The sequence below is a fragment of the Leucoraja erinacea genome, chromosome 37 (assembly GCF_028641065.1).
Source record: "Leucoraja erinacea ecotype New England chromosome 37, Leri_hhj_1, whole genome shotgun sequence".
NCBI classification, from domain to species: Eukaryota; Metazoa; Chordata; class Chondrichthyes; order Rajiformes; family Rajidae; genus Leucoraja; species Leucoraja erinaceus.
In genome coordinates this window covers 3,947,649-3,963,707 of record NC_073413.1, presented here as the reverse complement: position 1 = coordinate 3,963,707, position 16,059 = coordinate 3,947,649, and the positions used below count along the sequence as shown (strand labels likewise).

Sequence of the window (16,059 nt, the reverse complement as noted above, 5' to 3'; positions counted from 1 at the left end):
CAGATGCACATTAGCGATGAATAGTCCTACAAAGTGATGCGTGTCTGGGAGGGAACTGCAGATGCTGGTTTAAACCCAGGAACCCCCGGGACTGTTCCGCTGTAAAGTGCCCTGTCCCACTTACGCGACATGTTCGGCAACTTGCCGGCACCCGCCACAGCCGCAGCAGGTCTCCGAAAATTTTCAACATGTTGGGCGACTACTCACCACCAAACAGGAGACACCCTGCGACATGTCGCACACGTGACTCCTGTGTGGTCGTGAGTAGTCAAACCCAAAGAGTCGTACCTTTTTCTGGTCGCCGTTGGATTTTCAACAGGGCGAACATTTTTGGCGATCTGCAGCGACTATGGCAGTCGCCGAAACAAATCACGTAAGTGGGACAGGCCCTTAAAGTTGCAGCTCTACTGCTGCACCACCCTGCCCCGCCAGATGAGACTAGCGTATGTCCATGGAGGACTAGCTTTTGTCATAGAAGCATAGAAACATAGAAAATAGGTGCAGGAGTAGGCCATTGTGCCCTTCAAGCCTGCACCGCCATTCAATATGATCATGGCTGATCATCCAACTCAGTATCCCATCCCTGCCTTCTCTCCATACCCCCTGATCCCTTTAGCCACAAGGGCCACATTTAACTCCCTCTTAAATACAGCCAATGAACTGTGGCCTCAACTACCTTCAGTGGCAGAGAATTCCACAGATTCACCACTCTCTGTTGAAAAATGTTTTTCTCATCTCGGTCCTAAAAGATTTCCCCCTTATCCTTAAACTGTGACCCCTTGTTCTGGACTTCCCCAACATCGGGAACAATCTTCCTGCATCTAGCCTGTCCAATCCCTTAAGAATTTTGTAAGTTTCTATAAGATCCCCCCTCAATCTTCTAAATTCTAGCGAGTACAAGCCGAGTCTATCCAGTCTTTCTTCATATGAAAGTCCTGACATCCCAGGAATCAGTCTGGTGAACCTTCTCTGTACTCCCTCAATGGCAAGAATGTCTTTCCTCAGATTAGGAGACCAAAACTGTACGCAATACTCCAGGTGTGGTCTCACCAAGACCCTGTACAACTGCGGTAGAACCTCCCTGCTCCTATACTCAAATCATTTTGCTATGAAAGTCCATTGGAGGAGTTGGAGAAAAAAGTGTAGGAAGGAACAGCAGATGCTGGTTCAAACTGAAGATAGACACAAAATGCTGGAGTAACTCAGCGGGACAGGCAGCGTCTCCGGAGAGAAGGGATGGGTGACGTTTCGGGTGTAGCCCCTTCTACAGACCCAGTTTTGGTAGGAAGAGTGAGAAGCAACATACAAGTTTTAACATGGGCACAAGGGCACAAGGGCCGGGAGTGATCGGGATCAAACCCGGGTCTCTGGCGCGGTGAGACTGCGCCACCGTGCCGCTCCATGGCTGGATGTCTGGAATTAGGGGTCCCAGTCCCAAAACAATCGGCTCAGACATCCAAAGCCGATACGAGAAGACAAAAGGGCGGCACGGTGGCGCAGCGGTGGATTTGCTGCCTCACAGCGCCAAAGACGCAGGTTCGATCCTGACTACGGGTGCTGTCTGTACGGAGTTTGTACCATCTCCCCGTGACCTGCGTGGGTTTTCTCCGGGTGCTCCGGTTTCCTCCCATGCTCCATAGACGTGCAGGTTCGCCGGTGAATTGTTAAATTCGGTAAAATTGTATAATTGTCGCTCGTGTGTAAGATAGTGCTAGGATACGGGTGCTCGCTGGGCTTGATGGGCCGAAGGGCCTGTGTCAATGTAGTATCTCTAGTTTACTCCACCATTCAATCATGGCTGATCTATCTCATTCTCCTGCCTTCTCTCCATAACACCTGACACCCGCACTAATCAAGAATCTGTTAACCTCAGCCTTAAAAAATATCCATTGACTTGGCCTCCACTGTGTCTGTGGCAATGAATTCCACAGATTCACCACCCTCTGACTAATGATATTCCTCCTCATCTCTTTTCTAAAGCCCCGTCGTTTTATTCTGAGGCTGTGCCCTCTGTTTAGTTCAGTTTAGAGATACAGCGCGGAAACAGGCCCTTCGGCCCACCGAGTCCGTGCCGACCAGCGATCCCCGCACACTGAGGGACAATTTACATTCATAGAAAGCCAATTAACCTGCAAACCTGCACGTCTTTAGAGTGTGAGAGGAAGCCGAAGTTCTCTGAGAAACCCCACGCAGGGCACGGGGAGAACGTGCAAACTCCACACAGACATGCAGCTGCAGCCGGGATCAGACCCGGGTCTCTGCCGCTGTAAGCACTGTGAGGCTGCATTTCCACCTCTGCACCACCGTGGTCCTAGATTCTCCCACTATTTTCGAAACATAGAAAATAGATGCAGGAGGAGGCCATTCAGCCCTTCGAGCCAGCACCGCCATTCATTGTGATCATGGCTGATCGTCCCCAATCAATAACCCGTGCCTGCCTTCTCCCCATATCCCTTGACTCCACTAGCCCCTAGAGCTCTATCTAACTCTCTGTTAAATCCATCCAGTGACTTGGCCTCCACTGCCCTCTGTGGCAGGGAATTCCATAAATTCACAACTCTCTGGGTGAAAACGTTTTTTCTCACCTCAGTCTTAAATGGCCTCCCCTTTATTCCAAGACTGTGGCCCCTGGTTCTGGACTCGCCCCAACATTGGGAACATTTTTCCTGCATCTAGCTTGTCCAGTCCTTTTATAATTTTATATGTTTCTATAAGAATCCCTCTCATCCTTCTAAACTCCAGTGAATACAAGCCTAGTCTTTTCAATCTTTCCTCACATATGACAGTCCCGCCATCCCAGGGATCAATCTGGTGAACCTTCGCTGCACTGCCTCAATCACAAGGATGTCCCTCCTCAAATTAGAAGACCAAAACTGTATACAATACTCCAGATGTTGTCTCACCAGAGCCCTATACAAAGGGACATTTTAAAGGGAAATTTTGAAAGAAACTTCGCTGAGTGAAACTTCGCTGAGGCTGTCAGAGGCGTGTGACCCGCAGTGTTGTTCCAGTGACTTGCTGCCGATCTGCAGTCAAGCTGATGCTGGGAGCAGATGGATTCACAGCGAGCGAGTGAGACTGTGACTCTGCTCACATATTGCCACAGAGCCCATCTGCTGTGCTTCCTTGTTTGTGAGTCAAGCAGATGCCTAGAACGAGGCTGGTGTCAAACCCACCCTGACACTACAGTGTGTGGCAGACCAAATTAAACGAGACAACAGTCCCTGGTCCCGTCCCGATCGGGTTTAAACACAACACCATGTGTAGGAAGGTAACTGCAGATGCTGGTTTAAACCGAAAATAGATGCAAAATGCTGGAGTAACTCAGCGGGACAGGCAGCATCTCTGGAGGGAAGGAGCGGGTGACGTCTTGGGTCGATACCCATGGTTCTTGGTCCTCCAAAATATTCCAAGTGGAATTTAAACTGGAGGTGGTGGAGGGAGGGCTTAAGCCAGAAAGGGTTATTGGGAAGAAAGAGCTACTTTAAATCTAGTTGCATCTGGTTGGGTAACTATAGTTGGGTGGAGATTATTCCATGCTTTAATTGTGCGGGGGAAGAACGAATTGCTGTACACATCTGTCTTTGTAGCTGGGATCACAAATTGGATCGGATGCCCTCGTCTGCTCCTAATTGGTTTGGGTTTGGTGTAGGTCTTGTAGTCGATGTCGAGCTGACCATTTAACATTTTGTAAAAACAGGTCAAACGGTGAGCTTCACGTGTGTCTGTCTCGGAGAGGGTTCCACCCCAGAGAATTCAGAAGTTTGGTGACACTCGCTTCTCTCTCATAGGTGTTAGTAACAAATCGAGCTGCCTGTCTTTGGACACGTTCGATGGAAGGAATGTATTTATTTGTGTATGGGTCCCATGCTGCAACTGCGTAGTCCAAATTAGCCCTTCTTCGGACTAATTTAGTTTAGATTAGTTCAGTTTAAAGATACAGTGTGGAAACAGGCCTATCAGCCCACCGAGTCGGTGTGGACCAGCGACCCCTGCACACTATAAAGGGCCTGTCCCACTTGCTGAATTTTTCGCCGACTGCCGGACACATATCAGGGTCGGCAAAAGATTTTGAACATTTCAAAACCCAGCGGCGACGAAAAAAATGTTGCGCCTCTTGATAAACCACCGCGTAAATACGTCATCACGCCACGTATATTTCGGTGACCTGATACGTCGGTCAATGATGCCGGCAGTTGCTGAAAAAACGCTATCCTGCACAGGCTAGGGACAATTTATATTTATACCAAGCCAATTAACCTACAAACCTGCACGACTTTGGAGTGCGGGAGGAAACCGAAGATCTCTGAGAAAATGTATGTGGCCACGGGGTGAACGTGCAAACTCCGTGCAGACAGCGCCCGCAGTCAGGATCGAATTCGGGTCTCCGGCGCTGTGAGGCAGCAACTCTACCGCTGTGCCACCGTAGTGGTTTAGAATGTAGCGGAGAGATGGCGTGGATGAAGAACCAATAGGAGTACCAGGGGTGAAGGGGAGAAGGCAGGGGAATGGGGTTATAGGAGGGAAAGATAGATCAGCCATCATTGAATGGCCGAGAGGATTTGATGGGCCGAATGGCCTAACTCTGCGCCTCTGGCTTACAAACGGATGAAGGACAAGTTTGCCGGCAGTTGCTGAAAAAACGCTATCCTGCACAGGCTAGGGACAATTTGCCCAATGTTCCCCACTGTTAGAGATTTGCGTCACCATTACTCACCTCCCCGCTGCAGGGGGGGGCTGGCAGGCACAGAACCAAGGAGCCAACACATAAACCACTTCAAGACACAGTCTGAAGCAGTTGTTCCAACCCGAAACATCACTTATCCATGTGTAGGAGGGAACTGCAGATGCTGGTTTAAACCGAAGACAGACACAAAATGCTGGAGTAATGCCCCTGTCCCACTTAGGACACCTGAACGGAAACCTCTGGAGACTTTGCGCCCCGCCCAAGGTTTCCGTGCGGTTCCCGGAGGGTTTTTGTCAGTCTCCCTACCAGCTTCCACTACCTGCAACCTCCGGCAACCACCTGCAACCTCCGGGAACCGCACGGAAACCTTGGGTGGGGTGCAAAGTCTCCAGAGGTTTCCGTTCAGGCTTCCTAAGTGGGACAGGGGCATAAAGCAGCAGGACAGGCAGCATCTCTGGAGAGAAGGAATGAGTGACGTTTCGGGTCATAGAAACATAGAAACATAGAAAATAGGTGCAGGAGTAGAGGCCATTCGGCCCTTCGAGCCTGCATTGCCATTCAATATGATCATGGCTGATCATCCAACTCAGTATCCTGTACCTGCCTTCTCTCCATACCCCCTGATCCCTTTAGCCACAAGGGCCACATCTAACTCCCTCTTAAATATAGCCAAGGAACTGTGGCCTCAACTACCTTCTGTGGCAGAGAATTCCACAGATTCACCACTCTCTATGTGAAAAATGTTTTTCTCATCTCGGTCCTAAAAGACTTCCCTCTTATCCTTCAACTGTGACTAGAACTAAAAACTAGGTGCCCTTCTTCAGACTGATGGCACCCATTCCTTCTCTCCAGAGGTGCTGCCTGTCCCGCTGAGTTACTGCTGTCTCTTGTGTCTATCTAACCGCAGATGCCGTCTTACCAAGAAAATGCTGGAGTAACTCAGCGTGCCAGGCTGCATCTCTGGAGAAAAAGGATTAGGTGACGTTTTGGGTCGAGAGCCTTTTTTCAGAACTCTGTGACTCCTTCGAGACCCTTCATAAGACTGAAGAAGGGGTCCGACACGTAGATAGGATTGTTCGGCAAACTTTTGTAACTTTGTTGGTTGTTTGCAAAACAAAGCATTTCACTTTACCTCGCTACATGTGACAATAAAGGATCGGGCTGAGGAAGGGTCTCGACCCAAAACGTCACCCATTCCGTCTCTCCAGAGATGCTGCCTGTCCCGCTGAGTTACTCCAGCATTTTGTGTCGATGGTAGGTTTAAACCAGCATCTGCAGTTCTTTCCCACACAAGTATCATTGAATCATTGATTCTTCAATCTGCTCCTATAACATTATGAGCTTAAGAACTTTCAAAGTAAGCATGTTTTATGTCTGTTTATAATGTGCTGTGATCTTTCTCTCCCTCTCACTCTCTCATTCTCTCTCTCTCTCTCTCTCTCTCTCTCTCTCTCTCTCTCTCTCCTCTCTCTCTCTCTCTCTCTCTCTCTCTCTCTCTCTCTCTCTCTCTCTCTCTCTCTCTCTCTCTCTCTCTCTCTCTCTCTCCTCTCTCTCTCTCTCGACCTCTCTCTCTCTCTCTCTCTCTCTCTCTCTCTCTCTCTCTCTCTCCCTCTCTCCCTCTCTCTCTCTCTCTCTCTCTCTCTCTCTCTCTCTCTCTCTCTCTCTCTCTCTCTCTCTCTCTCTCTCTCTCTCTCTCTCTCTCTCTCTCTCTCTCTCCCTCTCTCTCTCTCTCTCTCTCTCTCTCTCTCTCTCTCTCTCTCTCTCTCTCTCTCTCTCTCTCTCTCTCTCTCTCTCTCTCTCTCTCTCTCTCTCTCTCTCTCTCTCTCTCTCTCTCACACTCTCTCTCTCTCTCTCTCTCTCTCTCTCTCTCCCCTCTCTCTCTCTCTCCTCTCTCGCCCCTTATTTCTCTTTCTCCCCCTCTCTCTCTCTCTCTCGCTGTGTGTTTTTCTCCTCTCCCTCCCACTCTTTCTTTCCTCTCTCTCCCTCTCTATCTCCCTCTCTGTCTGTGCACGTCTATGTCCCTCTCACGTCCCCCTTTCTCTCCCTCTCTCTCTCTCTCTCTCTCTCCCTCTATCTCTCTCTCTCTCTCACACACTCTCTCTCTCTCTCTCCCCTCTCTCTCGTCTCTCTCTCTCTCTCTCTCTCTCTCTCTCTCTCTCACTCGCTCTCTGCTCTCTCTCTCTCTCTCTCTCTTTCTCCCTCTCTCTCATGTGGACCAGGGGGAGTTGGTGTCTCGTGGTAATGCTTCCTCCATCACGCTGTCGGGATCGCCCCAGGATCACTTCTACCTGAAGATTGAGGAGCTGGAGGGACAACTGCTGTCCAAGCTGTCCGAGCTGGAGAGAGAACGTGCCTTACTGCAGAACAAGAACAACCGCCAGAGACATCGCGTGGAGGAGCAGCTCGAAGCTCTTCAGCAACGCATCGATCACCTGGAGAAAGGTAGGCTGGCGGTACACCTGTCACACCTGTTTCGTTTGCCTCCTACAATAACAGGCCATTCGGCCCTTCGAGCCAGCACCGCCATTCAATGTGATCACGGCTGATCATCCCCAATCAGTACCCCGTTCCTGCCTTCTCCCCATATCCCCTGACTCCACTATCTTTAAGAGCCCTATCTAGCTCTCTCTTGAAAGCATCCAGAGAACCGGCCTCCACCGCCCTCTGAGGCAGAGAATTCCACAGACTCACAACTCTCTGTGAGAAAAAATGTTTCCTCATCTCCATTCTAAATGGCTTACCCCTTATTCTTAAACTGTGTGGCCCCTGGTTCTGGACTCCCCCAACATCGGGAACATGTTTCCTGCCTCTAGCATGTCCAAACCCTTAATAATCTTAGGTACACAAAAATGCTGGAGAAACTCAGCGGGTGCACCAGCATCTATCGAGCGAAAGAAATAGGCAACGTTTCGGGTCGAAAACCCTTCTTCAGACCCTTAACAATCTTATATGTTTCAATGTGCAGGGATCGCTGGTTGGCTCGGACTCAATGGGACGAAGGGGCTGTTCCCATGCTGTATCTCTAAACTAAACTAATCTAAACATTGGATTCATGAAGCTATTTTAACATCAGTAACAGAGGCAGGTCCATCGTTATTTAAAAGATATTTGAACAGATACATCAATAGGAAAGGGTGCAGAGAATATTTTACGAGGATGTTCCAGGACAAGGGGTCACAGCTTAAGGATTAGGGGGAAATCCTTTAAAACCGAGATGAGAAGAACTTTTTTCACACAGAGAGTGGTGAATCTCTGGAACTCTCTGCCACAGAGGATAGTCGAGGCCACAGTTCATTGGCTATATTTAAGAGGGAGTTAGATGTGGCCCTTGTGGCAAAGGGGATCAGAGGGTATGGAGAGAAGGCAGGTACGGGATACTGAGTTGGATGATCAGCCATGATCATATTGAATGGCGGTGCAGGCTCGAAGGGTCGAATGGCCTACTCCTGCACCTAATTTCTATGTTTCTATGTTTCTATGTTGCCAGGACTTGAGGGCCTGAGCTACAGGGAGAGGTTGAGCAGGCTAGGACTCTATTCCTTGGAGCGCAGGAGGATCGGGGTGGTCTTATAGAGGTGTACAAAATCATATGAGGAATAGATCGGGGATAAACACACAGAGTCTTTTGTCCAGAGTAGTGGAATCGAGAACCAGAGGGCATAGGTTTAGGGTGAGGGGGGAAAGATTTAATAGGAACCTGAGGGGTAACTTATTTACACAGTGGGTGGTGGGTGTATGGAACGAGCTGCCGGAGGGGGTAGTTGAGGCTGAGACTATCGCAACGTCTAAGAAACATTTGGACAGGTATATGGATAGGATAGGTTTAGGGGGATGTGGGCCAAACGTAGGCAGGTGGGGCTAGTGTAGATGGGGCATGATGGCCGGTGTGGGCAAGTTGGGCCGATGCGCCTGTTTCCTCACTGAATATTGCGGATTAGTTCATGGAGGGGAAGTAGAGGGACTGGGACATAGGTCAGGAGTTGACGTCAGGAGCCCCAGCCATTCCCAATGTTTGCCAGGACTAAGTGATCCAAGGTTCAGCTGATACCAGCTGGGTGGCAGTGTGGCCATAAGGTTATAAGTGATAGGAACCGAATTAGGCCATTCGGCCCATCCAGTCTACTCTGCCATTCAATCCATTCTACTCCGCCATTCAATCGTGGCTGATCTATCTCTCCCTCCTAACCCCATTCTACTGCTTTCTCCCCATAACCCCTGACACCCGCACTAATCAAGAATCCATCTACCTCTGCCTTTAAAAATGTCTACAGACTTGGCCTCCACAGCAAAGAATTCCACAGGTTCTTCATCCTCTGACTAAAGAAATTCCTCCTCATCTCCTTCTTAAGGGAACGTACTTTAATTCTGAGGCTGTGGCCTCTAGTCCTAGACTCTCCCACTCGTTCACTATTCGATAAGTTTCAATGAGGTCCCCTCTCGTCCTTGTAAACCCCAGTGAGTACAGGCCCAGTGGGGACAAAGACTCATCAATACAATACAATGCAATGCCGTTTATTGTCATTTCAACCTCAAATGAAGTTTAAACGAAATTTGGTTTCTGCAGTCGTACAAGAAGAAAAAAAAAAACAAGACACACAATTAACACAATTTACACAAACATCCACCACAGTGAATCTCCTCCTCGCTGTGATGGAAGGCAAAGTCTTGTCTCTCCCGTTTTCCATTCTTCTCCCAATGTCAAAGCCCCTGGCGGGTGATGGTAAGTCCCGCAGCCGTTAAAGCCGCGCCGGGCGATGTAAGACTCCGGGTCGTTTTCAACCCCGCAATTTGGGCGGGAGAATTTGCCGTTGCCGGGAGCTCCAAAAAGCGGTCTCCCACCAGGGACCCGCAAGCTCCCGATGTCACCGTCCACCGGGCCTGTGGCCGGAGCCTCCGAAGCTCCGGAGTCGGGTCACAGCTGGGCACCACCACAGCTCTCCACGCCCTGAAGACGGCCAGCTCCGCGATGTCAGGTCCGCAGGCTCCGCGACTGGAGCCCCCAGGTCGTTCCAGTTGGAGGCCGCTCCACGGTGCTAGGCCCCAACGACAACGGAGACCCGACAGGGAAAAGGTCACGTCCCCCGTACAGGGAAGAGATTTAAAACTTCCCCCCCCCACACATATACACAGTTAAAAACAATATATAAACCACTACAAACTATACACTCAACGGGCCACAAATAGGGGTCACAGTTTAAGGATAAGGGGGAAATCTTTTAGGACCGAGATGAGAAAATCATTTTTTACACAGAGAGTGGTGAATCTGTGGAATTCTCTGCCACAGAAGGTAGTTGAGGCCACAGTTCATTGGCTATATTTAAGAGGGAGTTAGATGTGGCCCTCGTGGCTAAAGGGATCAGGGGGTATGGAGAGGGCAGGGATGGGATACTGAGTTGGATGATCAGCCATGATCATATTGAATGGCGGTGCAGGCTCGAAGGGCCGAGTGGCCTCTACTCCTGCACCTATTTTCTATGTTTCTATGTTTCTAAAATAATAAAAGCCAGACGGACTGCAGAGGCCGCTGCAAAGGTCGGTCGCGCTGCCTGAGGCCACTCATTTCATGGGATCATTTGCGTAAACCTCCTCTCCGGAGCCAGCACATCCATCCTCAGAGTTCCCCGGAAATTGCTCACGAGTTATGGCGTAATGGAGCCTCAGCGTTGCATCCTTGCGCTGAGAGAGGAGGATGCAGAGAATCCCGAGGAAAATACAGGCAGGCTAAAGAAATCACCTGAACATTGCAGATGGGATATAATGTGGGGAAATGTGAGGTCACCCAACTTGGCAGAAAAGAATAGAAAGGGTTTTTTTTTAGATGAGAGAGATGGAACGATGGCATTGAAATGGACGTGGGCGGCTTTCAATACAAACTTAATATTCAGGCTTGGCAGCCAATTTGGAAACAAACAATGTGGTCTATATATATAGAGGGAGTCACAGTCATTGTGTCATACAGCACGGAAATAGGCCCTTCAGCCCACCTAGTCCACGCTGACCAACATGCCCCTTCTAAGGACGTCTGAGGCTAGAGAAATGAGTGTCAGAATAAAAGAACGTACCTTCAGAGAAGTCATTTCTCACGCCAGGGTGTGGTGAACAAGCTGCCGGAGGCAGGGACTATCTGAGGCTGGGACTACCCCAAAATTTCAGAAACAGTTAGACAGGTGCATGGATAGGACAGGTTTGGAGGGATATGGACCAAATGTGGGCAGGTGGGACGAGTGTAGCTGGGACATGCTGGCCGGTGTGGGCGAGTAGGGCCGAAGGGCCTGTATCCACTCTATGACTCTGATGCTATCTATTTATTACCATCAAAACATTCTATGTTGACCATTTCCCCTTCATGCTGCCCCAGTATGTGACCTCTCGGGTTAAACAGACTGTAGCCTACTCTTCTGATGAGTGAGCTTCTTACTTAAGGGTCCCAGCCTGTCCCACGAGCATGCGACTCCATGCGGCAAGCTCGACCTAACGTGGTCGCTTGAGCAGTACGGCCTCGCGGGGCCGGTCCCACTTCGATCGCCGGAGCCATATGGAGTTGTGCGGAGCTGGTCCCGACATCGCACGGGGCTCCGAAAAACTGACCGTGTTCAAAAATTCCACGCGGCAACGACCTGCCGCATTGAGGCCGTACGCAGCGTCTCGACGCCGTACGCAGCGTCTAGCCTAGCGCGAACTTCCCGCGGACTTCGCTCGAACTTCACGTCAACTCGTACGGGATCACTCGACCTCTGCGCGGCCCCCGCTTCTGGTTTGGTCGCGCCTGCCGCATGCAGTCGCGTGCTGGTGGGACAGGCCCTTTATCATTGTCAAATTCCGGGTGGCACGGTGGCGCAGCGGTAGAGTTGCTGCCTTACAGCACTTGCAGCGCCGGAGACCCGGGTTCGATCCCGACTACGGGCGCTGTCTGTACGGAGTGTGTACGTTCTCCCCGTGACCTGCGTGGATTTTCTCCGAGATCATCGGTTTCCTCCCACACTCTCCAAAGAGTCAAGAGTGTTTTATTGCCATATGTCCCAGAGAGGACAATGAAATTCCTACTTGATGCAGCAAGACGTGCAGGTTTGCAGGTTAATTGGCTTGGTATAAGCGTAAATTGGCCCTAGTGCGTGTAGGATAGTGTCCCACTTAGGAGACCTAAACAGCAACCTCTGGTGACCTTGCCCACCACCCAAGGTTTCCATGAGATCACCGGAGGTTTTGCTCACTCTCCCTAATGGACAAAAGTGGTTTCGAGGCTTCATCGAGGTTGCTGATATTTTTTCAGCGTGATTAAAACCGGCCTCGACTAAAACTAAGTTGCCCTTTTTAAAATCGATCATTTTTGAGTCGCAGGTCTAGTCGAAGCTTCATAGTTTCCTTCATAGTCGAGGAAGGTTTTCAACATGTGCGTGGGAGGTTGCAGGTCACCTCGACCTTGATTTTTTTTTTTGTGGGCAAGGTCACCAGAGGTTGCTGCTTAGGTCTCCTAAGTGGGACGGGGGCTAAATGCCCCCGTCAGTCTCTCTAACCTGCTTCCACTACCTGCAACCTCTGGCAACCACCTGCAACCTCCGGGAACCGCACGGAAACCTTGGGTGGGGCGCAAAGTCCCCAGAGGTTTCCGTTCAGGTTTCCTAAGTGGGACAGGGGCATTAGTGTATGTGGGGATCACTGGTCGGCGCGGACTCGGTGGGCCGAAGGGCCTGTTTCCGCGCTGTACCTCTGTGAAAGGAAACACAAACTGAGACTAAAACCAGATGTTTGACTTCTTCCCGACAGAAACGGCTGCCTATAGGTTGCAGGAAAGCTATAAAATCTCACTGCCGGCACGGACGAACTACATGTACGCCCGGATGAAGAGGAGCCTGCCGGAACTGTACACGCTGACTGTCTGTGTGTGGCTCAAGTCTAAGACCACCGCTGGCGTTGGGACCCCCTTCTCCTATGCTGTGCCTGGACAAGCAAATGAGATTGTCTTTCTGGAGTTGGGGCGGAAACCAGCCGAACTACTGATCAACGACAAAGTGAGTACTCAGTGTTTTGCAAAGGTTATTTTAGTCATTGTAATTAAAATTTATTTCCATCCATTCACATTAATATTCACACAGCAAACAATCACAAACATGGCCCGACCACGGGGGGAAATGGAGGAGGACTGGCCAATCTTTGTGCCTTCCACCCAGTGATGAATGCTGTGGTGGATGTTTGTGTACATTTTTAGTGTATTGTGTGTTCTTTTTTTCATTGTATCCCTGCTGGCAAATTCATTTCACTGCACTTTATGTGCAAGGGCCTGTTTCCTGCGCTGTATCTCTAAAGCGTGAAGCTACTGCTGTCACCGGCCTCTGCGCTGGACACGAGGGGAGCCATGGTGACGTTTGATGGCTTTGATGTTGCAGGTTGCTCGGCTGCCCTTGAGGATCAACGACGGGCAGTGGCATCATGTGGGTATTACCTGGACCACCAGGGATGGTGAGTGGGAGGCTTACCAGGACGGTATGAGGCAGGGGTCAGGAGACAACCTGGCACCTTGGCACCCGATCAAACCAGGTGGGACCCTGGTCCTTGGCCAAGAGCAGGTATGTACTGAGGAAGTCATCCGTCCCGCAGTCTGACGAAGGGTCCCCCATTCCTCATCTCCAGAGATGCTGCCCGTCCCACTGAGCTACTCCAGCTTTTTGTGTCCATCTTTGGTTTGAACCAGCGTCTGCAGTTCCTTCCTACACAATCCGTCCCACCACCCTCCTCTCCCGTTTCCATCCCTTCTTTCAATTCACTCATTCACTCATTCATTCATTCATGCATTAATTCACTCACTCATTCATTCATGCCTTAATTCATTCACTCATTCACTCATTCATTAATTCATATTCAATCATTCACTCATTCATTCATCATTCATTCATTCACTCACTCATTGATTCAATCATATATTCATTAATTCATGCATTCAGTCACTCATTATTCATTATCATTCATTCATTCATTCACTCATCATTCATTCATTCATTCATTCACTCATTCACTTCATTCATTCATTCACTCATTCACTCATTCACTCATTCACTCATTCAATCACTCAATCATTCATTCATCACTCATTCATTCATTCATTCACTCATCATTCATTCATTCAATCATCATTCATTCATCATCCAGTCATTCATTCATTCATTCATTCATTCATTCATCATTCATCAATCATGCATTCATTCATTCATTCAGGCATTCACTCATTCATTCATTCACTCACTCATTCAATCATTCATTCACTCAATCAATCATTCATTCATTCATTCATCCATTCATTCATTCATTCACTCATTCATTCACTCACTCATTCATTCATTCATCCATACATTCATGCATTCATCATTCATTCATTCATTCATTCATTCATCTGTTCCCCCATCCCCCTGTTCTTTCCCCATACAGGACACAGCGGGGGGGAGGTACGATGCCGCTCAGGCCTTCGTAGGCGAGCTGGCCGACTTCAACCTGTGGGACCGGATCCTGACAGCGGCCGAGATCCGCAGCATCGCCAACTGTTCCTCGGTGGCGGTGGGCAACGTCCTGTCGTGGGAGGGCGGCGGCATTGACCTGTTCGGCGGTGCGAGCAAGTGGCCTTTCCAGAGGTGCGGAACGAGTACTGTCTCCAAGGAGGACTAGAGTCACCCGGTCTCCCCCGCCCATCCCCGGCCTGGCCTTGGCCGGGCTGGATGTGGCCCAGACCGGCTTCGGCACCCCTCACTGTGTCTCCATTGTGGCCCGGGTGCCTCTCCAAAGTCGTGCTTCTCCAAAGCCAGCACTCTGACACAGGCACCCCTCTCTCTCCAACACTGACCCATTCCCGATACCCCTTTCCCAAAGGATGAAGCCAAGGCTCGGAGTGTTGGGTTGGAGTAATGACGCCCTGGCCACACACCATGTACCATCCCAGTGTACATAGCTGTTCATACATGGAGTAATGGGCTTGTGTAGAGCGTGTGGGTCTTGAGGCTTTCTCACTCAAAACCTTGATGTGACCAAAACCTTGATGTGTGCCAATGTGTCCCGTCAGGTTGTAAACATGTTCCTTCTGGTATTTATGATATTTGAATGAATCTCGCTGCTTGTGTCGCCCATGCCACTAACTCACAGAGCCCGGATCACGGTTCTCACTGCCCCATCTTACGCCAGGGAATTCTTTTGTCATCTCCAGAGATTTCCTTCCTTCTTTTACGCTCTCCCGAGGTGCCAAAAGTCCACGGTTGTCAGGACCGACGTCAATTTTCCAGCCCCCTTGCGATCTCCCGACTCGGCGGCACAGCTGGTAGAGCCGGCAATCTCACAGCGCCAGAGACCCGGGTTCGATCCTGACCTGTGCACGTTGTCCCCGGGACCTGCGTGGGTTTTCTCCAGGTGCCCCGGTTTCCTCCCACACCCCAAAGACGTGCAGATTTGTAGGTTAATTGGCCCTAGTGTGTGTAGGATAGAACTAGTGTGCGGGGTGATCGCTGGTCGGCACGGACTCAGTGGGTTTCCACGCTGCATCTCAAAAAACTCAAACCAGAACTAATTTACTCCCGGGTCTTCAAATTAATAAATCCGACTGTAAAATTGCCCTGATGTGTAGGGAGTGGATGGGATAGTGGAATAACATAGAACTGGCGTGAATGGGCGGTCGATGAACATGGGGGTTCAGTAGACTTGCTCAGGGGCACGGCAACACTCTACTGGACTGTTTCCAAGAAGAGAATCTCACTGTGCGTTTGCACTTCACACCACACGACAATAAAAGCACCCTTGAAACGCTGAACATGGCCAGCATGGATTCGATGGGCCGAAGGGCTTGTTTCCATGCCGTATTTCTAAACTAAACCAAACTGTGATTTAATTAGCCACGTATCAGATCAGTTGTATCTCTTCCGTTCAAAGGGTCCTCCATTTCACAATGACCCCTCATTTAGGCCTCCGTCCTCTGACCTTGAACCTTTAACCTTGCCCTTCAATTGATAATCCATTCAATGAGGTGTGCGCTGCACAGTAAAATTATTCCTGCGCAGATCACGCGTGAGTCCTGGAGCAGCTCCCGATCCAGGCGAGTCCCAGGCTGCTGCAGGGCCTACTCCGTCACCACCGACCAACGTCCCTCTCCTCGCCCGCCCTCTCGACCCTCGCCTCTGTGACCCGGGGGGAAGGGGGCCTCCTGCAGCCGATCTTGCTGGAGGCAATAGCCCGCGCGCGCTCTCTCTTCCACCGGCCCACTCCACACGCCTGCCGTCACCAGCGGCTCCCTCCAGCCTTCGGGGGGCCTGGCTCGGCTGGGTCTCCAGCTTCCCACCTGCCAGCCAAGGCCCCACTGGGCCCCTCTAGAAGGGGAGCCTTCTGCCACATGGGCCTATGAT

At 50.3% G+C, this 16,059-nt stretch overlaps 1 protein-coding gene across 1 annotated transcript in view; it reads left to right on the top strand.

The window, feature by feature from the left end:
• The window catches only part of LOC129713799 (neuronal pentraxin-2-like), a 35,171-nt gene extending 19,453 nt beyond the window's left edge, over window positions 1-15,718 (top strand). Inside the window, exons 2-5 of the mRNA XM_055663105.1 lie at window positions 6,907-7,129; window positions 12,452-12,696; window positions 13,072-13,251; window positions 14,108-15,718. Of these exons, the coding sequence (XP_055519080.1) occupies window positions 6,907-7,129; window positions 12,452-12,696; window positions 13,072-13,251; window positions 14,108-14,341 (882 nt within the window). The 3' untranslated portion in view covers window positions 14,342-15,718. The remainder of the gene's footprint in view (window positions 1-6,906; window positions 7,130-12,451; window positions 12,697-13,071; window positions 13,252-14,107) is intronic.
• The last annotated feature ends 341 nt before the right edge of the window (window positions 15,719-16,059 follow it).